At 41.7% G+C, this 24,663-nt stretch overlaps 1 protein-coding gene across 1 annotated transcript in view; it reads left to right on the top strand.

The window, feature by feature from the left end:
* C9orf72 (C9orf72-SMCR8 complex subunit) overlaps nucleotides 1-24,663 on the top strand; it is an 86,800-nt gene that overhangs the window by 23,703 nt on the left and 38,434 nt on the right. Inside the window, exons 3-5 of the mRNA XM_030194183.1 lie at nucleotides 11,045-11,140; nucleotides 12,804-12,868; nucleotides 22,991-23,063. Of these exons, the coding sequence (XP_030050043.1) occupies nucleotides 11,045-11,140; nucleotides 12,804-12,868; nucleotides 22,991-23,063 (234 nt within the window). The remainder of the gene's footprint in view (nucleotides 1-11,044; nucleotides 11,141-12,803; nucleotides 12,869-22,990; nucleotides 23,064-24,663) is intronic.

The raw sequence follows: 24,663 nt of genomic DNA, 5'->3' as shown, positions 1-24,663 counted from the left end.
TTTACATATCCGTAAAACTCCACTATGCTATGTTTACTACAATTTGTAATATTCTTATTCAAAACTTGTAATTCTATTTACTATGTAAGCCGCATTGAACCTGCTATGTGTGGGAAAGTGCGGGGTACAAATGTAATAAATAAATAAATAAAAACTTACTTATTCAAAAAGGCATACCCTGATGACCCAACTTAAATGCCTTGATCCCTCAACACAACGAAACTAAGACTCGAATTGATGGGAGGCGGGACTGGTGGTTGGGATGTGGGAAATACTGCTGGGCAGACTTGTACGGTCTGTACCCTGAAAAAGGCAGGTACAAATCAAGGTAAGGTATACACATATGAGTTTATCTTGTTGGGCAGACTGGATGGACCATGCAGGTCTTTTTCTGCCGTCATCTACTATGTTACTATGTAAGGGTAAACTTCCTGGAAAATGGTCAAGGATTTTTAAGTGTACGTTTCTCTCTTTTAAAGGTGTTCAGTTAAAAAGGATGCTTGAACATTTCTTTTCTTATAAGGCGGTGTCAATTTGCAACGCTCTTCCTGAAGCTATTAGATTTATTGATTTTTTTTATTTATTTTATATTTAGAAAATGTCTAAAGACGTATTATTTTACTGATTAATTGAAGTTCATTTGAGCCTTTTCTATTCTTTGTTTCTTATGTGCTGGACTCTGTAGTGTATTTTTTGTAAACCACTTTGAGACCTTTTTTTAAGGGTAGAAGTGGTATTTAAGACTAGTGAATGAGAGTAAAATAGAATTTCAGATTTGATCAATTTCTTTCATTGACTGACCAGACAAGAAAACTTGCTGAAGTGGTGTGCTTAGATTTCAGCAAAACCATTGACACTGTTCTGCACAGAAGACTGATATGTAAGTTGAGCAGTTTAGTCAGGAGTGAAAATATATTTAGGAAATATAGACGCTGGCCAAAATTTTTTAAAGAATAGGGAAAAAATGTATTCTTCTTTTGCTTTTGGGCTTTATAAGGTCATATGATTATTATTATTGTTTTGTTTTTACGTTTCTCTACTTCCATTTAATCCTCAGCCTCCACCTTCTCTATGTCCTCATCCTAGCAATGGTCCTCAGCAGCCTGCCTGGAGCTGCATCAGGCTGCTGTGGCATGTTCTCATCCTTTCCTCATAAGAGGAGACTTGGCTATAGGGGCAACCTTTAAAAAGTATTAGGAATCAAAAATTAGTTATCTTGTGACCAGAATTTTTCCACTCCTTCACCTACAGGAAGTTTCAAACATAGCAACCTGGGTTAGAAACTGGTTATATGATAGGTAACAGATGATAATCGTAAATGAAGTTAAAGGGGATTATAAGCATATATGTGAACCTTTGAGATGGATTGGTGGGGAAGAGAGAAAGAATGATCTCTTAATTTCTCCCTCTTTTCCTCACGACACACTCCTTTCCTGCTACTGTGTCTGAGCCTTTAACCTGCTTGTCTGTTCAGCTACTGTGTGTCTGAAATGCTGCTGCTTCCTCTTCCTCTTCTTACCCACCAGTACCCACATAACAATAGTGTACCATTTTCAGTGCTTGGCAGGGATCCTCATGTCCCATCAGCTGATGACATCTTGTGTCACCACTCAGATTAACATAATACCAGCTCTCTTCTGGTCCACATTGACTGATTCAGTGAGCAGCAGCATCTGGAGATTTTTTTTGTATTGCCAGGTCTCTGGGTGAAAACAAGGAGTTTCCAGGTATGGTTAATTGCCTCAAGGATCAGTCTTCTTCTCAACTGTGTTCAATATCTTCATATTCCAGAAAAGACTATTATAAAAAAAAAAAAAATACATCATGTAGGTGATGCTAAATTTGTAGCAGAATGGACATTACAGTAGAAAAATGAGGAAAAATCTAAGTACGGTCTTACATAGAATTTATCAACTACAATTTCATGTAGAAAAATACGGTCATACTGTTGATATGCAGTAATGCACCACTGCTACCAGTACCAGTAACAGAGCAGTACCTGACGGATGTAAGGTATCCATTCGCAACAAATATGATCATCACAAGATTTTTCTATGTGGTGATCTCAAGTTTGCAACTGTAGCTTAGCCAGACAGCCAATTTACAGTGGGCCAGAGATCAAAGTGGGTGACCAAAAATTTCATGTCTGCCCCCCCCCAACTAATTTCCGCTTCTCCTGGCACCCCTCCCCCTCCCCAGCAAATGAAATACGTATGCTGGCAACAGTGGCATAGCCAGACAGCCAATTTTGGGTGGGCCTGAGCCTAAAGTGGGTGGGCACAAAATTATCTCTGCCCCGCCAAACCTCCACCTCAAAATATAAATACTTTAGCTAATGAGGATCCTCAAGCTCTGTTAGCTGAAGACTTTCTCCGAAGGCAATTAATACCAATCGGTCCACCACTTTTCTCTCTTCCCCGCCTCCAGTCCCCGGTCTGGCACCTCTCCCTAGCTCCACCCCATTGACAATAACTTTAATTAAATTTAGATATTAGATATGTATCAAATGTCAAAGAATTTTAGATATTAGATATGTCATATGTCAAAGAATAAAGTGGTTGCTCAAAGCATATACTAACCACAATCGCTCAACTGCAAAACACTATGTACAAATTTGTGCAAAAGCACACTCAGAACCTTACTGTATCATAAATAGTACACTGGGCAGAACCTAATACACCAATATACCACCCCTACGGAAAATGCAGACCGTCAACAATATGAAACAAGGAATCATATCACAATTCTCATGTAGAGCCACTAAACACCTTTTTAGGGTGGATAGTGTTCACAATGAGCTCCTTTTATTAACGACCATATTTTATAACGATCCTTCAAGAGGTAGTGTGTCATGATTTAGGCTCTACACCATTTCTGATGTTTTGGTGCCACCTCAATAAGGCCAACACACAATCTCTCCACTGCAAAACACTACACACAATCTTGTGCAAAAACACACTCCTAACCTTACCAAACCATAACAGCACTAATTCCAAGGGCAGGACGAGCTACAACCTTATGCATGGAAAGGCAGCACTATAATTACACCGGGCTCTAAAACACCAGTACACAACCTAGTGAAACAAAAAACAAAACAAGGCTGCAAATACTACACGCTAGCAGAATACTGCACCTTGATCACACATGAAAAACACATGACACAACAGTGTAGCGCTCTAGAAATGTTAAATAGTAGTAGTAGTAGTAATATGAAGGCAAATTTCTGAACTGGAAAGTTACCTCAAGAAGTCAGACTCAGCATGCAGCAATACTAGAAAAAATTGAAACTTATATGCAAAATATCACAGATACACATATCCAAAAGCTGACATATTCCAATTAATAAATTCTGAATTAAAAAAATGTTTTCTACCTTTGTTGTCTGATCATTTAGTTTTTCTATTCGCTTTGGTCCTAGTGTCTTCTGTTTTATGGAGTGTCTTCTTTCTATTTGATATTTTTTCACTCACCATGTCCACCATCCTCCTGTGTCCTTATGTTCTCTCCCCCTGCCCTCCCCTCTCCTCATCCATGTCCAGCAATTTCCTCTCTCCCCTCCATCCATCTATCCATGTCCTGATGTCCAGCAATTTCCTCTCTCCCCTCCGCTCCAGCGATCTGTTCTCTCCCTCTTCCTCCCCCTGCCGTGATGGCCAGCGATTCTCCCTGCCCTCCCTCAGCTCCCCTCTCCCTGCCCTCCCATCCCATCCATGGCCAGCGATTCTCCCTCACATCCCATCCATGACCAGGCATTCTCCCTGCCCTCCCTCAGCTCCCCAACAGCCCTCCGAGTCCTCTCCGTTCCCCCCTCCCCTCCCATCCATGGCCAGCGATTCTCCATGCCCTCCCTCAGCTCCCCAACAGCCCTCCGAGTCCTCTCCGTTCCCCCCTCCCCTCCCATCCATGGCCAGCGATTCTCCCTGCCCACCCTCAGCTCTCCAACAGCCCTCTGAGTCCTCTCCGTTCCCCCCTCCCCTCCCATCCATGGCCAGTGATTCTCCCTGCCCTCTCTCAGCTCTCCAACAGCCCTCCGAGTCCTCTCCGTTCCCCCCTCCCCTCCCATCTATGGCCAGTGATTCTCCCTGCCCTCCCTCAGCTCTCCAACAGCCCTCCGAGTCCTCTCCGTTCCCCCCCCCTCCCATCCATGGCCAGTGATTCTCCCTGCCCTCCCTCAGCTCCCCAACAGCCCGAGTCCTCGCCATCCACCCCCCCCCCCCGCATCAAGTCCTCTCCATCCACCCCCCCCCCCCCCGCATGCACACGAGTGTGTTGAACCTGCCCTTTTTCTTTCAGTAGCAGCGAGCGACGTGAAGGAACTGCAAGTTCGCCAGCTTCAAGTTCTCCCTTTCCTCTTCATACAATGTCGGACCCACCTTCGCGGAAACAGGAAATACGTCATCGTAAAGGCGGGACCGACACACTATGAAGAGGAAAGGGAGAACTTGAAGCAGTGTCTTGGCGTCGCTCGCTGCTACTGAAAAGAAAAAGAACAGGTTCAACGCTCTTGCAGGGGGGGGGGAATGGAGGAGGAGGAGCAGAGGAGGGCTGCCGGTCGGGCCAAGGGAGGGAAGGAGGCGCGCCATGCGGGGCCTCTTAGAGCGCGAGGCCCTGTCACCCGCACCGCCCTAAGACCGGCGCCACTCGGGGTGCACCATCCCTGGGTGGGCCTGGGCCCACCCGTGGCTACGCCCCTGGCTGGCAAGGATCCCCAAGCCCTGCCAGCTGAAAACAACATACCTGCCAAACAAGCTTACTTCTTGGGTGGCTGCCAGCACTGTCCGTAAGCCACAGCTGCTGGTCTCTGCGTATGCTCAGTTGGAGAGGCCTGTGGCTGACAGCAGTTTGGGGACAGTGCTGGTGGCTGCCCAAGAAGTAAGCTCGTTTGACAGGGAGGAGGTCTTTGACTGGCAGGGCTTGGTGATCCCCGCCAACCACACTAAGGGACATGAAATTTTGAGTGTGCCTGATTCCAAATTGGTTGGGTCCTAGCCCACCCCTGGCTACGTCACCGGTTTCCAAAGGCAGGTGTGGTAAAGCAGGGTGCATAGGGATACATATAACTGAAGTAAGAAGGTCATGATACCTCTGTGCAAATCATTGATTTACAGTTTACATATTTAAAATTTGATATACCACCGATACAACACAAGTTGGTCAAAGCGGTTAACAAAAGCTAGAAAAGGAACGCCGTTAATTCATACAGGGAAGGACTTAATCTGGAGCAATGTACCTTCAAAGGTGTATAAACTAGATGCAGCCCAGAGAAGGGCTACCAAATACACTAGAAAATGTTGCCCTATGAGATGAGGGGGGACTATGATGGAGATGATATCTTACGTGAAAAGTATAATTTACCTACAGGATTCATATATTTTCTAGGAAAAGGAAGCTCTTTGCCAAGAGATCAGAGTGTAAGGCCGAAAGGGATTACGTGAGAAGATGCTGGTGCGAGCAAATAGTGTTCCAGAATCTGTTTAGGGTCTAGAATCCAGCTCCACCCTCCTAGGCCCATTTTATTCTGTTCCAGGCTGTGCAGTCATTCAGATTGTATATAGTTTCAGTTTAATCTGGTTATGTCCTCACCGTTGCGAGGCCCAATTGCCAATGTTGTTGTTTTTGGTGAGCCTGGTTGCTGGGGATTCCCCACTTGTGAAACTATAGAAGTCCGTTTGTCCTCGGAGAAAGCGAAGATACTTAACTGTAGCAGGTAGTCTCCAAGGACAGCAGGCTTTATATTCTTACAGTCCCTCCCGCTTCCCTTGGAGTTGTCTCCTTTGTACTTTTTACTTTATTTTTTGCTATAGTATTAAACTGAGGAGACCACGATCACACGACGGGCAGGAAGGCACTCGCGCATGTGTGGTGGAGCAGAGCTTGCGCTCCACAAAGCTGTTTTTTAGCTTTGGCAAATGCCAGACCGGGCGATGCGGATCAGCGTCACCCACTTTTGAGAATATAAAACCTGCTGTCCTCAGAGAATACCTGCTACAGGTAAATATATTTGCTTTACTAACAACATAAAAACATTAAAACAAAGCAACTATAAGCTTATTTTCTTTCCCCAACCAACAGTAACTCCACAAATCTGAGCATCATTCTACTGTACTATATGATTGTTTAAACAAAATGGTTTTAAGTTCTTTCTTAAATTTCAAACTTGTTATTTTGCAGGTGTTCACTGATAAGGCATTCTATAATTTAGGACTCATAACTTTAAAGATGGATGCTTTATACATTTCCAATTTATTAATACAAAAAGAAGGAACTTCCAATAAGCTACAGTTGGCTGAGCATATAGCTATTGCTGGCTAATAAGATCCTTAGGTTAGCAGCAGTTGGAAAAATTGCATTGTTCAATGTTTTAAAAATTAAACGAAGAACCTTTAATTCTTTGAACAATTGGCAACCAGTGAAGAGATTGGAGGATAGATATGTGATTATACTGGGAAATTCCTGTTAGAACTCTAGCAGTCGCATTTTGAGCAGATTGTAGAGCTTTAAGATAATGCTGAAATCCTATGCCATATATCTATCCCTCACCAAAGGAGTAGGCAAAGAATTATCCAGCAGTCCATTTCTCCAGATGTGCTGAGTCAGATAAAACATGATGATTTCCCTAAAATGTCACAGGGCACTTGAAAGGGAACCTTAAAAAAAAAATAGTACCCGCTATAGCAAGAAGCTGTGACCTCAGCGCAAGAAAAGATTCGCACCTTCACTTGGGTAGCTTGAGCAACATCTGGAAAAACCTGACTCTTCTGTTCATAAAACAGAGATCTTTTCTTTTTAAAGTAAGTTTTCGAAACCATCATCTTATCCTTTCTCATTGGCAAAGGTGACCAAAACGTTGGCTCTTGAAGAAACAACATCAGAAGAACTTTCCAGAAAGTTTGTCAGATCCAGACTGTATTGTATTGTATTGCATCATTTGTATTCTGCCTTTAACCGTAGCCACATAGCGGATTACATAAAGAATCACTTCTTATGAGAAAGAAATTACACTTACGTTGTTAATTACAATACATCTAACACTAAGAAATGTGATATAGTGAAAATATGAACCAGAATACTATTCCATATTTTAACACTTTCGTATGTAAAAGAGTGTTTCCAGACAATAAGTACATATATAAGTACATAAGTATTGCCATACTGGGAAAGACCAAAGGTCAATAAAGCCCAGCATTCTGTTTCCAACAGTGGCTAATCCAGGTCACAAATACCTGGCAAGATCCCAAAAAAGTACAAAACATTATATACTGGTTATACCAGAAAAAGTGGGTTTTCCCCAAGTCTATTTAATAATGGTCTGTGGACTTTTCCTTTAGGACGCCGTCCAAACCTTTTTTAAACTCCGCTAAGCTAACCGCCTTTACCACATTCTCTAGCAATAAATTCCAGAGTTTAATTATACGTTGAGTGAAGAAAAATTCTCTTGATTCATTTTAAATTTACTACATTGTAGCTTCATCGCATGCCCCCTAGTCCTAGTATTTTTGGAAATTGTAAGCAGACGCTTCACATCTACCCGTTCAACTCCACTCATTATTTTATAGACCTCTATCATATCTCCCCTCAGCCACCTTTTCTCCAAGCTGAAGAGCCCTAGCCACTTTAGCCTTTCCTCATAGGGAAGTCATCCCATCCCCTTTATCATTTTTGTGGCTCTTCTCTGCACCTTTTCTAATTCCACTATATCTTTTTTGAGATGTGGCGACTAGAATTGAACACAATATTCGAGGTGCACTCGCACCATTGAGCAATACAAAGGCATTATTATAACATCCTCATTTTTGTTTTCCATTCCTTTCCTAATAATACCTAACATTCTATTTGCTTTCTTAGCCACAGCAGCACACTGAGCAGAAGGTTTCAATGTATCATCAACGACAACACCTAGATCCCTTTTTTGGTCTGTGACTCCTAATGTGGAACCTTGCATGACGTAGCTATAATTCGGGTTCCTCTTTCCCACATGCATCACTTTGCACTTACATTAAACGTCATTTGCCATTTAGATGCCCAGTCTCCCAGTCTCATAAGGTCCTCTTGTAATTTTTCACAATCCTCCCGTGATTTAACGACTTTGAATAACTTTGTGTCATCAGCAAATTTAATTACCTCACTAGTTACTCCCATCTCTAGGTCATTTATAAATATGTTAAAAAGCAGTGGTCCCAGCATAGACCCCTGGGGAACCCCACTAACTACTCTTCTCCACTGAGAATACTGACCATTTAACCCTACTCTCTGTTTAACCAGTTTTTAATCCACAATAGAACACTACTCTCCAATTTCCTCTGGAGTGTTTCAAGAGGTACTTTGTCAAACGCCGTCTGAAAATCCAGATACACAATATCAACCAGCTCACCTTTATCCACATGTTTGTTCATCCCTTCAAAGAAATGTAATAGATTGGTGAGGCAAGATTTCCCTTCACTAAATCCATGTTGGCTTTGTCTCATTAATCCATGCTTTTGAATATGCTCTGTAATTTTGTTCTTAATAATAGTCTCTACCATTTTGCCCAGCACTGACGTCAGACTCACCAGTCTATAATTTCCTGAATCTCCTCTGGAACCTCTTTTAAAAATTAGCATTACATTGGCTACCCTCCAATCTTCCGGAACCACGCTCGATTTTAAGGATAAATTACATATTACTAACAATAGCTCCATAAGCTCATTTTTCAGTTCTATCAGTACTCTGGGATGAATACCATCTGGTCCAGGAGATTTGCTACTCTTCAGTTTGTAGAACTGCCCCATTACATCCACCAGGTTTACAGAGAATTCATTAAGTTTCTCTGACTCGTCATCTTTGAATACCATTTCTAGCACTGATATCCCACCCAAATCTTCCTCGGTGAAGACCGAAGCAAAGAATTCATTTAATCTCTCCACTAAGGCTTTGTCTTCCCTGATCGCCCCTTTTACTCCTCGGTCATCTAGCAGTCCAACCAATTCTTTTGCTGGCTTCCTGCTTTTAATAGGGGTGGAAGAACAAAGGAGATACATTCCCAGTGGGGTTGATTATGACATTGCCTAACTCCAATGAGGCTCAATGTATACTTACTTCAAAGCTAATATCAAATCCGATCATATTATGATCACTGTTGTCAAGCGGCCGCAGCACCATTACCTCCCGCACCAGATCGTGCGCTCCACTAAGGACTAGGTCTAGAATTTTTCCTTCTCTCGGTTCCTGTACCAGCTGCTCCATAAAGCTGTCCTTGATTTCATCAAGGAATTTTACCTCCCTAGCGTGCCCCGATATTACATTTACCCAGTCAATATCGGGGTAATTGAAATCACCCATTATTATTGTGTTGTCCAGTTTGTTTTCGTCCCTAATTTTCTTTAACATTTCTGCATCCGTCTGTTCATCTTGGCCAGTCGGACGGTAGTACACTCCTATCACTGTCCTTTTCCCCTTTACACATGGAATTTCAATCCACAGTGATTCCAAGAAGTGTTTTGTATCCTGCAGAATTTTCAATCTATTTGATTCAAGGCTCTCGTTGCTACCCCTCCACCAATTCGATCCACCCTATCACGATATAATTTGTACCCCGGTATGACAGTGTCCCACTGGTTATCCTCCTTCCACCAGGTCTCAGAGATGCCTATTATATTTAATTTTTCATATTCTAACTGTCCCATCTTATTTCTTAGGCTCCTGGCATTCGCATACAGACATTTCAAACTATGTTTGTTGTTCCTATTTACATCATGCTTAGTACTTGACAGTATTAATTTGCAATCTTTTGTCTGATTTTTATTTAAGGACACCTGATCTACTACGGTCTCTTTTGCAACCTCACTATCAGGACACCCTATCTTCCCTGTTTTGGTGATATCTTTGAAAGATACCTTATCCCGAAACATGCGCTTTTGAGCGACTGTCGGCTCCCCCCCCCCCCCCCCCCCCCCCCCCCCCAAATTTAGTGGTCCTTTTACAAAAGCGTGCTAGTGTTTTTAACATGTGCTAAATGTCAGAGATGCCTTTGTAAAAGACCCCTTAATTTGACATTATTCATTGAAGGGTAGTCCAAAGTTAATCTAGATATAATTCTTAACGGTAGTCTTGCTGGTGGAATAGATAAAAGCTGAGTCACATTCTCTTATCCCAAAACATTAATCTAGATATAATTCTTAACGGTAGTCTTGCTGGTGGAATAGATAAAAGCTGAGTCACATTCTCTTATCCCAAAACATTAAAAGTCTTATAAACTAAACAAGCTACCTTAAAATGAATGCGTTGCTCTCCCTTTAACCAGAGAAGCTTCCTGAAATTACCTAGCCTAAAAATCAGCCTGGCAGATGTGTTCTGTAAAAATTGCAGTCTTTTCTTTAGATTCACATTAATAGCATAATATAGGGAATTAAAGTAGTCAAGATGTAGCTTGAGGTATAGCTCAAACGTTGTTAGGGCTTAAAAATGATCTTATGCCTACAATTCCCATTTTACTTAGCCTATATAACAGGAAGGAATGGTCCACTGCATCAAATGCCGCTTAGATATTCCTTCTACTACCAAAGAGTCCAAAAGAAAAAAAAAACCTTCAGTTTCATTCACCGAACGAGATTTCCTAAGTATATAATTTTATTTATTTATTTATTTGTTACATTTGTAGCCCACATTTTCCCACTTATTTGCAGGCTCAATGTGGCTTACATAATACCGTAAAGGCGGTCGCTTAATAACAATTAGAAATCATTATTCCTTCTGGCATAGGCAGATTTAAGACTTCTTTGAAATAATTCATCAAAAGATATTAGAGAAATAGGAAAATTGGGGAACCATTAGTAATACTTCAAAGCAGGAACAGCTGACTGGTTGGCTTACAATGTTCAGCATTGCCTTGTAAATCCATCCTGCTTCATCCCTGTAATTCACCCCCCCCCCCCCCCCCCAAAAAAAAAAGTTGCAGCTTTCCTTTTTTTATGATATATTTGTTGATTAATAATTGCTTTTTTCTAACACTGTGCACCTGCTGTGCTGTTCTTTCTCTCTATCTCATGATTCTATATTTATTGCACAGGGTCAGAGCATCATTCCTATGCTGACAGGAGAAGTTATCCCAATAATGGAACTGCTTTCATCTATGAAATCACATGGTGTTCCTGAAGAAATAGATGTAAGTCTTGCCCTGCCTGTGTCACATTTTGAGAAGGGGAACATCTGTCTGTATGACATGATGCTGCCTCTGTGGAGTAAGTCGCCACCATACTGAACTCTGGAAATCATTGCACTCTTGTGCCCAGCTAACGCAGCCAGATCTTTTATTAAGGGGGGGTGTCTGGGTCCAACACCCAGGTCTCTGAACCCATTTAACAGAGAGCCAGCAACCACTTCTGATAAACACAGTGAGTTTTAAGTCATGCCCTGAGTTTCAGTAGTTTTGCTGGCTATTTTATTTTGCAGGAGCAAGGGAGAGATAGGCAAGTTAGACTGGCATGCAGCTGGAAAGGGTAATGTACCTGTCACTAGAAAAATTGCTCTGAGCACTGAGCTGCAGAAAAGAAAAGTACAAAAAAACTAGCAACTGGCTAAAAAGAATAATTTTTTAAATAAGAATGCATCTTCATGTAATGGGTTTTTTTTTTTTTTGAGAGGTGGGGGGTGCCTTATTTCCTTTTTTCCCCCCCTTCTTTATTGGTCTCAGTTATTCCTTCCTTTTCAGCTGACATGCTGAAGTGGCTCATGAGACCTTCACTGATCTTAAGACTTGTGGAGCCTCTTTCTCCAAATCATTGTCTATGCCCCACCTTTGGGTCTGTAGGAGCTGCCAAATTAGCAGCAACCTTCTTCCTCAGGGCATCACCTTCCCAATGTACCCAAACCAAACCATCTCCATCTCCACTGGCTAGCACATCTACAGCCACAGGGCTGCTCTGTTCATTTGAAACTTCAACCATTAAACTGTGCACAAAAGTGGGCACAATAAAATAGATAGCCATTTGCTTGACAAGGTTTGATATGGCATAGTTTTTACCCCAGAATTTTATTCTCTCCCGCTTTAAGCTAGAAAAAAATTCTCCTTTAAGCAAAAAACTTGGAGAGAAAGCACTTTCTGGAAGAAGCACCACAGTGGTTTTGTAGAAGTTTTCTAATAATTTTTTTCCTGTGTCAATTAAAGTAGAGGCAATGGATTATATATATATATATATATATATATATATACACCTCATTCCTGCCTATAGTAGGTAATTTTAGGGGGCAGGATTTCTAGTGTTTGGGTAAAGGTTAGGCATGTTAAGTATTGATGTCCAGCTACTATTGCTACACCATGAGTTATGGACTACATGCGTGTATTCACTGCTAGGCGATGGGGAATGACAGGCCACAGTCCATAATTCACAGTAAAGTGATGGCAGCCAGAGGGTATTTAACACCAGGAGTACATGCTAAATTATTTTCTTTTCTGCATACCAACCAGAGTGGAAACTTGGAGCCAGTAGTAATGTTTCAGTAACTGGAGAGATAAGGAGAAAAGCAAAATGGACCACGATAGTCACAGGAAGGCTCTCGGTGCCACAGTGAGAAGCATTTTGTGCAAGCAGATATCCCATATTGTTCCTGACCTATCCTTTCCATTGGAAAACAAGGAGTAAGGTACTAGCACTGTCTGCCTGGTGTTAGTTGTCATCTTTGTGATCTGGTCAGCATAGTTTTCCTGCATCTTGTGGCAGTTTGAAGCTCAGAACTGATGGACTAAATGTAGTTAGATAGCATTAGAAAGAGTCCTTGTAGACAAGTGTCAGCCTGAGCCTTTGTTTTATCACCCTTTTATGTTTCAGATAAATGACACCGTCCTAAATGATGATGACATTGGAGACAGCTGTCATGAAGATTTCCTACACAAGTACGTTTCCCTGCTTCATGACAGGGCTTTTCTTTTCATCATTTGTAACTACCACTGCCCCCAATTTGTTTTTCTACATTCTGTTCACTGACAAGAGTAGAGCGCTGCATGAGAATGGAAATTGTGGGAAACCCGCAGGTATGACTTCCAGGTCCGCAGGAATGGGAGAAATCACTGTGGGATTCCTGCAGAGACAGGAGAAATTGCCATGGGTTTTTTGTGGGAACGTACGCCAAATGTCTGTTGATGCCAAAATGAGTCTTGAAATACACTGAGAGAGGCTAGTGGAGCACTGTTTCTACTGCTGCTTAAAAATGATGGCTTTGCCATTCTGCAGGTGTAATATACACACTTGCTGTAAGCTATCTCATCAAAAATGTCCATGCCAAAGCTTAATCTGAAATGGTCTGAGACTTCAAAAATAGTGCCTTCTCTAAAAAAATAAATTCCCCATCTCTTTTCTTCTTTAAATCCTTAGTGCTGGAAGTACATGCGGGTACAGATGGGGATGAAATGGATCTTAGTGGATACAGTTGGGGATGGGATAGATTCTAGTGGGGAGGGAGGATTTGTGTCCCCATGCAACTATATTCTGAAGCCCGCTAGAAGTGAGTGTGGCTCAGGCAACCCACAGATGAGAAAACAAGCCAGAGTGAACCATCTGGTGTGTTTAAATTGCGTAGAGCACTGTAGAGCGGCTACCCTGCAAGCCGATAGTCACGGCTGGATCACTCTGACAACTAATAGGATTTGATTACCATCAGCTAGGCAGCCCTATGTCAGACAACTGTTTTCTCATTACAGCAAGGTCTCAGTTCAGTGAAGTTCACTTTTGATAAGAGCAGTGTTGCCGTGGAGATAGCTTGGGGGCGAGAATAACTTTTTTGGAGTTTATCTGAGGAGAGGAGTAATGTCTGAAAAGTCATGATTTAGCTTGTTGGAACAATTTCTGAAAGCTTGCACTCATCTCTTGGATTTTACTTGTGAGAAGGGCTTAAATATCTGGTTTATAGTAATAAATTCTCATTGCTGTCAATGAAATGTGGATGTTTGAAAGGTGAGGTAAAAGCCTTCTTTCTTGAGATATGAATGCTGTAAGTGCTGGTGTACTTCCTCAAATGTGTTTATCATCCCTGGTCACAGACCCCTCCCTCTACTCCTCAGCCTCATATGCATTTGCTACATGAACAAAAACTCACCATGAGACAAAATGTCAAGAAAGGATTTACTTTTAATATGTGAATATATGATGGCCACAGCATATGAATATGTAAAATTCAAAAGCCATACAACAAAGCACACTGGTTGAGAACTACTGCTGGTAGGTGTATCGCCAAAAATTTGGCATAGACAGCAGGTTTGTACTTTCCAGAACAACCACATGTATTTGCAGGCTGTAAGGAGTGCTGCAGAGCTGAAATCCCCTATCATTGCTCACTATTTATTGCAACAGCCTGTAGCCAGGGCTGGAAAACTTGTAGGTGTACTGTTCTTCACCACTACTGCACCCTGCAGTACAGCTGCCATCAGCCTTTCTTATGGTTGCAGTCATTGCTGCCAGCCTGGTCTAGAATTGTGGGATCCTGTTTTTCCCTGAGTCTGGGATTACTGCAATTGCTGGCTGCAGAGGTGGAGTAGGTGGGCTGATGACACTCCCTACCATCACTCTTCTCTTTTTTTGCCAGTCTCTATCATTGAGTGGAGAGGGTAAGAATTAAAAGAGTGGATTGATGTGTGCTGGGCAGATGGAGAGAGTAGGAGCATGAGGTATGGTTGAGAGAGGGTAGGCCAGGGCTGGAGTGAGAGTGATAGGATGAACCTGGTGCAGTGGCACCACAAGTGACCCGTCCCCCCCAAAATATGGTTTTCATGAATTAGATAGCAGTGAAGGGGGGAGGGGAAGAGAGACTTGGATTGGACAAGAATGTGGGGCATTGGAGATGATGGGAGTGAGGACTAAAAGAATAAATGGGGCACAGGGATTGGATCGGTGGGGGTATATATGTTAGATGGGCTGGGATTTTTGAGTCACTTATAAAAATGTGGGATAGGGTGGCAAATGATGTAAAAATGCAAATAACATGAAAGGACTGGAAAAGAAATGGGAGAAAGGAAAAAGAAGGCGGGTCTGGTAAGAGAAGGTAGAAAAGGAGAAGCCAGGGAGAACATGAAAGGGAATATGGAAAGCTAAATAAAGGGATAAGAGGTGGAAAACAATTATAAGTGTAAATAAACAAAAGGACTTAGAGGTTAATGAAAGGATGAATGACAGAAACAGAGCTTGGGTGTGTGAGAGAATGAGAGGGGAAGGTGGATGAGGGCTTGGGACGTGGTGAGTACAGAGGGTGCCTAACATCAAGTAACTATGATTTTCATTTTTCCCAGTGTGCATCATTCTGCATTTATCCACATTAAATTTCTTCTGCCTTTTGGATGCTCAATCTTCTAATTTCCAAAGGTCTTCCTGCAATTTTTCAGTCTGCCTGTGTTTTAACAACTTTATATTTTCAGATGAGACAAAACTTCAATCACCTCACTCATTGCTCCCATTTCTAGATCATTGTAAATATATTAAATTGCACTGGTCCCAGTACAGATCACTGGGGCACTCCACTATTCACCCTCCTCCACTGAGAGAAATGGCCATTTAATTGTAACCTCTGTTTCCTATCCATTGACCAGTTCCTAATCCACAACAGAGCACTGCCTCCTATCCCCTGGCTTTTTAATTTTCTCAGGAGTCTCTCATGAGGTACTTTTGTCAAAAGCTTTCCGAAAATCAAGAGGCGGTTAACTTAGCGGACTTCAAAAAAGGTTTGGACTGCTTCCTGGAGGAAAAAGCAATAGAATGTTATTGAATGGACGAGGGAATAATACAGTATTTCTAGGATGGGCGGGACAAATTGCTTGTTCTTTTGACCGCTGTCGGTGACAGGGTGCTGGGCTCGATGGACCCTTGGTCTGTTCCAGCATGGCGATGCTTATGTACTTATGTACATCAACTGGCTCACCTTTATCCATATGCTTAGTCACACCTTCAAGGAAATGAAGCAAATTGGTGAGGCAAGACTTTTCCTGGCTGAATCCATGTTGACTCTGTCCCATTAAACCATGTTTGTCTGTGTTCAATAACTTTATTCTTTATAATAGTTTCTACTATTTTGCCTGGCCCTGCCATTAGGCTTACTGATCTGTAATTTCCAGAATCACCCCTGGAACCCTCTTTAAAAGATTCCAGCAGGGGACGGTCGGGGATGGGTAAGATTTCTGTCCCCATGCAACTCTCTAAACCCAACCCAGCTAGAATTTTACCCAAAGGTGCTATGATTAAATTAAAAAGAATGTGGGACAAAGGAGAACCCTGAGGGACTCCACAGCTCGGAATCCATTCAGAGGAGTAAAATCCATTCATCCTTACTTTGTAACTTCTGGTTAAATGATGTAGCTTTCTGTATGACTTACATGCATTGTATGATGTATGCTTATGATTTTGTGGTAAACCGTGTTGAAAGTAAATTCTGAAACCTTAACCTAGGTAGAGGGCAGGCAATGAGAGAACATACAAAAGTGACAAAATTAGTAATTTAGCACTCTGAATTGGATTGGTCACAGACATCCATCCAACTAGAGATCCAAGCTCACAGCCCAAATAAACACTGAACGAATAGGACACCAGGTTCAGATGTTATAAAAAAAAAAAAATACACAAGCTAATTTATTATTTTATTGGCAGCAGAGACAATGGCAAATATTGATGTTGTACTTATGCTAAATTACCCACAATGATGGTAAAGCAGTGAGCATTTATGAACCTAGCAAGGTAAAGTACAGACATTTATACCCTAGACCTGAACTGATTAGGACCACTAACTCCCGAGGCACTAGGCAAAGGAACAGTTGCCACCTGACATGATGGAAAAGAGCGCTCTCATACGGACACTGGAGGCAGAGGCAGTCAAGGCTGTCAAACGATATCTCTCAGGAGGAAGGCAGGAGCCACAACAGGCAGGTGCAGATATAAGGCCATCAAGTGCTTTTACTCTCTCAGGCAGACCAGCAGGCAGAAACTGATGCTAGGACTATGCTTACTATATGCAGCTTATGAACTGGAGGAGAAAAACAATTATCAGTAGCAGCGCTTATCCTATATAATAATTCTCACCTCCAACATTCTTATCGTGCTGCCTCAGCCCATGGCTCCTTTGGAGTTGGTCTGCTAGGCTCCGTAGATCGCTGACGTCAGTGGACCCATTGTGACACGCAACCAATAGATGCACAGGAAAACGTCAAAACCCAAAGAGTCGGCGGGGAGGAGGAGCAGAAAAAGAGAAATGTAAAGAAAAGAACAGCCAGCCGCGGATACTATTATAACGACAACCGCGCTCCCGCTGCTTTCTTCCTTCAACACCAGCCTCTACTGTGTGGAGAAAAGAGGCCGAATCATGAAGACAGGATTTTTTGTTGCCACGTGCGCTGCTCCGAAGACTTTTCCCGGCACCAACATCAAGTTGTCAGCGAGCCCCACCACTGCTTGCACCGGACGTGAGCTGCAACTTGGGGTAAGCAATAAGGTGGGTTAGATTGAGAACAGCAGGGGACAAGGTGAGCCCAGGTTTATTAACCCTCCTTGGGTGAGTCTATCTAGCCCATTGTAAGGGTTGAAGCCAGTAGATGGCGCTTGCCGGCGTTGCAGCCATTCTCCCTCACCCAAAACAATAGCAAAAAGTTATTACGAATAACGGACTGTCTCTATGCGTGGTCCATCTGTAAAAAGGGGGAGAGGAGGGTCGCTGGGCATTGGGGGGGGCAAGGGAGGGGGAGGGGGGTCCAGGGACCTGATAGAGGGGGAGGGGGGTCCAGAGACCAGAGAGGTGGGGGTGGAAGGGGGTCCTCAGACCATGAAGGGGGGGCCCTGAGAGGGGGGGTGGGGGCACTCACTCTCTGTCTCTCACATACACTCTCTCTCTGACACACTCTCTGTCTATCACGCTCTATCTCTCTGTCTCACACACACTCTCACACACACAGACACTGTCTCTCACACAAACACACACACTCCATCTCTCTCTCTCTCATTCTCTCTCTGACACACACACACTCCATCTCTCTCTCTCTCTCATTCTCTCTCTGACACACACACTCCATCTCTCACACACACTGTCTCTCACATACACACTCTCTCTCAAACATACACTCCGAGGAAAACCGTGCTAGCGCCCGTTTCATTTGTGTCAGAAACGGGCCTTTTTTACTAGTCTAATGATAAGCACCTTGTATTCTAGATTTGTTCTCCTTCTGCTGTCCTGGGGCCTGTCTTAACTTCAAAAGCAGTCCTGTTCACAATGAGTAGGCCTTTTTCCTGAGGTCAATGAGAATAGCAGAGAACTACAATTTTCTCAACAACTTCACTAAAAAGCAATTTCTTACAATTTTAAGACATAAATATTAACCCTAAGTTTTTCCAGATGCTATACTGTTTAGACACAATAGTACGTAAGAGTTTATCAGATGTATAAATCCAATCCAAATCTTTAAAGAGGCTGCAGGTGTTCTAAAATGTAGCAGATAAGATGTTGACTGTGACAGAGATGTGTGAGTGCTAGGTCTTCCTTGTTAAAGTCGCACTAGTTTCACATGAAAGAGCACTGCCAATTCAAATTATTGGTACTGATGTTTAAATTGTTTCGTAATTTGAAACCTCAGTACCTTGTGGATCTATTGACACCTTATGCCCCAAAGAGATTTGTGGTCTGAGTGCTCAATGCAGAAAGCCACACGATAAAGCTGTGCAGTTTCTACTCCAAGCTTAAAACTACATCATACAGAAAGCTAATTCTATGCAAATTTTCTGCACATAGAACTTGCACATATGCATACAAATGTTCAGTGGTAAATGCAGCTTCTTGTGTGCATGTCTGAAGAAAACTAAAGTTCCAACAAGAAAATTTTGCAAGGCTAATATTTATGAACAGGACAACAGCTGGAGATGTGAGCTGGCACCTTCATTTTTGTTAAGAGATGGGCATTGCTGTAACATATCTGTGATTAGTTGCAGATACTGTTTTGACTGGACATAAACCAAAAACAAGGCATTGTAAGTTAAAGAAAAAGGGGCATGAAATCCTGTCTACCACCCTTCTATGCTGCCCTGGACCTGTCAAAAAATTTCTTGTATTGTGCGTGCATCAGAAACCATCATTTCCTGATGTGTATTGCCTCAGAATGCTTAATGGCCTCATTACCATTCATTTTAATGCTGTGTGTGACCCGTGTCTTGTACACAAGCTAACGACTTCACAGTAGCTTTTTTGCATTGTGATCTATAAGAACATAAGAGTAGCCTATCTTTAACCACTAAGCACTTAAACAGCGCTGAATATTGGCTTAACTGGTTAAGTTGCCGCATTTGAAAATGAAATCAGATACTCAATGCCAGTTGCTGGAAACAGCCTGGCATTCAGTATCTGGGTTTAACGCTGGCGGCGGACAACAAAAGCACTGCAGGCTGAATATTGGGGAGAGAATTTATAATGAAAAATTAGCCTTTTATTTCAGCTAGTGAACAAACAAAAGCCATATATTCCCAGATGCAAATACTGTAGATGTGGGGAAAAAGAGCAGTGGGGAGCCTCAACTACCGACGTACTAAAACAATTCCTGCCTACAGTTTCTGCGTAATATTTTGTCTGATGGTACCAAACTCCCCCTTGTCTTCTCAGTTCTTCTGTTGTGCTACCTGATCTCTTTCCTACAGCTGGCATTGTGTGACACACCATTGTCTATAAGAATACAGACATCTGCATATGTTGTGATGCATCAAAAGATGTAGTACATAAACTTTGCCTTGGTGGGCACTCTATACCACACTGACAGTAGACCAACTTCTCCGTAGCTAGCATGTGTCAGTGGCCACAGTGTAGAAATTAAGATGATAAATAGAAACTAAAAGGAAAGGGTCATGGGTTTGATATACTGCCTTTCTGTGGAACAACAAAAGCAATTTACATTTATTGTATGCAGGTACTTTCTCTGTCCCTAGTAGGTTCATAATCAAAGTTTTTGTACCTGGGGCAAGGATGGGTTAAGTGACTTACCAAAAGTCACAAAGAGCTGCAGTGGGAATTGAACCCAGTCCCCCAGGTTACTCAGCCCACTGCCTGAGCCATTAGGCTGCTACTCCACTCAAAAAAAAAAAAAAAGGAAGGTGATGAAAAAGATGATACATCCTCCTTTTTATTATTATTAGACTAACAATTCTTTATTTACTAACTTTCAAACACCGGAACCACCTTCCTCAAGTCAGGACAGTATGATCAAAAGATAGCAAATATCAGAATATGTAAGTGAAACATAAAAGCATTCCAATGACAGAGAGTGAACAGAGGGTAACAAAGCTGTATAATTTTATGGTTTATAATGTGATGAGCCTTAAAGATCTGGGTTTCCTTTCTTGTTGATGTCAAGGTATCTTATTTTAACTTCAAAGGTCCTTACTTTCCTAGATTGTGTTCAAATTTCCTCTTTAGTATTCACATCATGAGGTCATTGATACAGTGCTCTGGTCCCACAAAGGTGTCAGCTTTCTATGTCTTGGGAGCAGTTTCTCAAAATGGGTTAGTTCTGTTCATACCATGACAAGAATGAATCTCATTCCTAAGCCAAGATTTGTGGAGTATGGTCTCAGGCTTTCTTCTGGTTTTCATAAGATGCAGTGTGTAAAGGCAACCTATCTGGGTGTGCCTGGAAATTCTTTTTGAGCAAGCCTGTGGCACCCAAAACAAGAGGAAATATTTCTCTGTTTCTGCCACATTTTCTTGGTCTTGGACTGCATTTTGTGGTACTCGAGGATCTTCTCTCTCTCCACGTGATTCACAGAGAAATTATTTGAGACTGACACTTGACACTTCTGTGATGAATACCTTTCTAGTGTTTTTCTTCTCTTACCACTATATCCGGTTTTCTTGCATCCAGCTTTATATAAGTTGGGATGGGGATGTCCCAGGTTATCATAACCTCTTCTTTTTCCACAATTCTCTTAGGGTCATGATCCCAGTTCATTTCCAATACAGTGATTTTGCAGTGTTTACAGATAGTCCAATGAATGAGATGTGCCTTTGCATAAAAAATGAGTAACCAGCTCTTTCTTAAAGAATCTACAGATGTCTGTTGTACCAGTTTTTTCTATGCTTGCTGTGAGCCATCTTGTCCATAATCCTCTGCCCTGGTCTGCAACTATCAATCTCTGATCCTTAGGTTCCAGTTCTGCTGCTACTACTACTACTACTACTAATCATTTCTATAGTGCTACTAGACATACGCAGGTCTCCTCTCCTTAACCATCCATGTTCCCTGGCTTGATCCACATATAGTTTCCCACTGAATTTGTGCAGTTGCCACTTGTATTTCCTTGTTTGCTGATCTACTTCTTTAAATAGATTTTTCTTCTGCTTTGTGTATTCTGTTTGGTTCCATTCCTGTACTTACAGATGGATTCTCACTCATTCGTCCTGCTCGTCAGAATGCCTGTTCAAGCTTAATGATAAAACGAGCTTCTGGATGTTTGTTTTCATACTTCAACAGTTTCATGCATTTGGATCTATTGATGCTGTTAAAGAGGGCTGGAGGCCTGTGATGGTAGCTCTATTCCTGGAGGCCTATTTCTTCTTCAGCTCAAGGAATATACAGTTTCAGCATACACTGATTCTTACAGAGTATCTTGTGAGCATGAGGGATCTTCTTGTTTGTACATCCAATTTTCAAGGTATTAAGAAGCCAGTCCACAATTCCAAAGCTATAGAAAAGTACAGGAATCGCAACTGATTGAAAATTTGTATCATATTCTTTGATGTTAGAGCACTTTTCCGTATCAATTTAAATCTCATGTAATGCATCAATACAGCCACTCTGAATTCTCATCCCCCATAATCTCACCACACTCATACCTCTACTCACAGAAAATATATACCATATGCTTTCTTGTCGTTATGTACTGCCCCTTTTAGTTTCCTGTTGTTTCCCCCAATGTTTCACTGCTCTTTTCCATTGTTATATTCCTTAATGATACTCTGAGTTTGTCTCGCATAACTCCTCACAATGTAATCCATAACCGAGTAGTAACAAATTGTATTTCTATCACTCACAACTTATTTTAAGTCACTCTGAGCCCGCAAAAAGGTGGGAAAATGTGGGATACAAATGCAATAAAATAAATAAATAAATATTCTCCGCTGGTCTTTTCTCTCAGTAATTTAGTCTGGATTGTTGACTCCTAGATATTTATATTCCCTTTCCTGTTCAAGTTCCTTGATGGCACAATCATCAGTCAGATGTGGTTACCCAGTGTGGCTACCTGATCAACTGATTTTTGCAGTTGACCATGTTTTGGTGAAGGAATATTAACTGTTTGAGTCAAAAATTAGTCACTCCATCTGGGCCAGGACTCTTCCAGTTTAGGTGCTTGCTTTTTTTTTTTTAACCTGTTTTCCAGCTCCTTTGGTGTTACTTCAGGCCATTCTATAGCTGTAATGTTTGCCTGTTCTTGGTTTGCTTTGTAGTGTCTGATGTGGTACCTCTGTCAGTTGATTATCTTTAGCATCTGGCTGCCATTTTCCCTTGAAACTGTAATTGGAATGCTTTTATTTCACCTATGTATTCTGATATTTTTGTTTTCTACTCATACTGTCCTGACCTGTATTAGAAGGTTCTGGCCTTTGAAATCTAATCAAAGTGAACTAATATAGTAACCACACCACTTTATCCAAGAATACGGAAGAAGGGTGTGGGTTTTGCGTGTGTGTTAAGCTAATAGCCCCCAAACAAGTCTAGGGTAGCCAAGTTCTGTAAATGAATCTGGTTCTGAGGCCACACGTGTAAGCGAATATCTTATGAAATATAATTATGGATAGCCTGAAGATCAAACCTGTAATGGGTGAGTAAAGGCATGAAGACCATGCTTGAATTAGCACTGCTAAATTCCTATCCTATTAAGGATGCAGGTGAGACAAATGAACAGGCAATTTCTAATTTTCAGTGGGAGTATTGTCATTCTGCTTGAAGACTGTTGTGAAACACAGGTCATTACATTTTTTTAATAAGCAGTCTGTTTTTTATTTAATTTTGCAGTGCCATCAGCTCACACCTGCAGACCTGTGGCTGTTCGGTGGTGGTGGGTAGCAATGCAGAGAAAGTTAATAAGGTGATGTATTGTGTAATTTAGCAGTTTTCACATAGATTATTAGGACTATGTCAACATGATACAGTATCTTCAGTAATTTAGAAGCAGTAATTAATTAGGAAGGTAATAGCATTTCAATTATATATTACATTGCCTGTAAGCATGATTAACATCACAAGGAAAGGTACTGCCTTCCTATTAAATTATTCTGTTTGGTATAATTAGCTTCATTTTGTGGGTTGCATTGGCTGTTCATATCATTTCTGTATGAAAAGTGATCTAAAATTATTGGTTATTTTGCAGATTTTGAAGTCTGCAAGGGTAATTTGGTACAGAATTTAGGACAGAGCCTTGCTGCCTAGTGTATGCAATAATTTGTTTTTCCGCATAATCATTTACTTAGTTATAGATGTTCTCTTTCTAAACCTACCCTAGGATTCAGATATACTGTTCTTAATTCACTTGTTGCACTGTTTCTATTGTCTGATCTGAAGCACTAAAGTACTCACCATTTTCTTTCTCAGTAAGTCATTGCTGAAAATACATATAGCACTGGAAATTGTATGCTGAAAAAACTTTAACATGACCCAAAATTAATTGTTTGTTTATATACTGTTCTATTAAAAAAAACATTCTTAGAAATAAATACAGGTACTTAACACATTATAAAATACAGTAATGCCTTTATCATGCTGTCCTCAGCCAGATCCACTGTATTCCTTGTCTCATCTCAACCTAGAACACCTCCTTTTCTATATTTCCCTTCTCTTCCCTAAGCCAAACCCACCACAAGCCAGAGCAAAGCACTTTTCCCTTTCAAATCCAGAATCCACTGCTTTTTGTAATTTTTTGTTCATTTTCCTCCAAGCCAGTTACACTAGACTCTGGTAGCCTACTGGTTAGAGCAACTGGCTGAGAAGCAGGGAAGCTAGGGTTCAAATCCTACTGTGCCTCCTTGTGATCTTGGGCAAGTCACTTAACCCTTCATTGCCTTGGGTACAAACTTAGTAGGCCATTGGGGGATAGAAAATACCTCTGGTACCTGAATGTGACTCGCCTTGAGCTACAACTGAAGAACTAAATACAAAATCCCTTCCCTTCCCCCCTCCCACCTCTACTACCCTTCTCCCTGAAGTCTTTTATTCTTCTAACTTTCCCACTTCTGTGCCTGTGGTTGCCTCTGGGCTGCATGCATCAGCTTCCATGCTGCCTCCAACCTGTGTAGGCTGACTCCACCGCTAGGCCATACGCAGTCAGTGGGAAATTATACAAATTAACATACTTTTACATGCCATGAGTATTTATGTGCAAACCTTTTGCAGGTGCATAATTTGCATAGTATCATAAGGTTTAAATGTAGACATTTCCAGGGAGACTTTTTAATGTGAAAAAAATATTGTTCTTTTAGCTGAAATGTGCTACTATGAGGAAATGAAATCATTTTTAAATGCAGAAACAATTCTCACACATTTTTTGAGTCCCAGTGATCTCATTATGCCTCTGGTTCCCATTGGACCTGCTGGAGAGAAACCTGCCCAGTTTAGGCACCCTGATTGGATTCTGTAAGAGCACAAGAAGTGCAGGATCTCCAGGAAAAAACTGCAGACCACCCCTGAATTGT

This window comes from Microcaecilia unicolor, chromosome 2 (genome assembly GCF_901765095.1).
Source record: "Microcaecilia unicolor chromosome 2, aMicUni1.1, whole genome shotgun sequence".
Lineage (NCBI taxonomy): Eukaryota > Metazoa > Chordata > Amphibia > Gymnophiona > Siphonopidae > Microcaecilia > Microcaecilia unicolor.
This window is presented reverse-complemented; position numbering and strand designations above follow the sequence as displayed.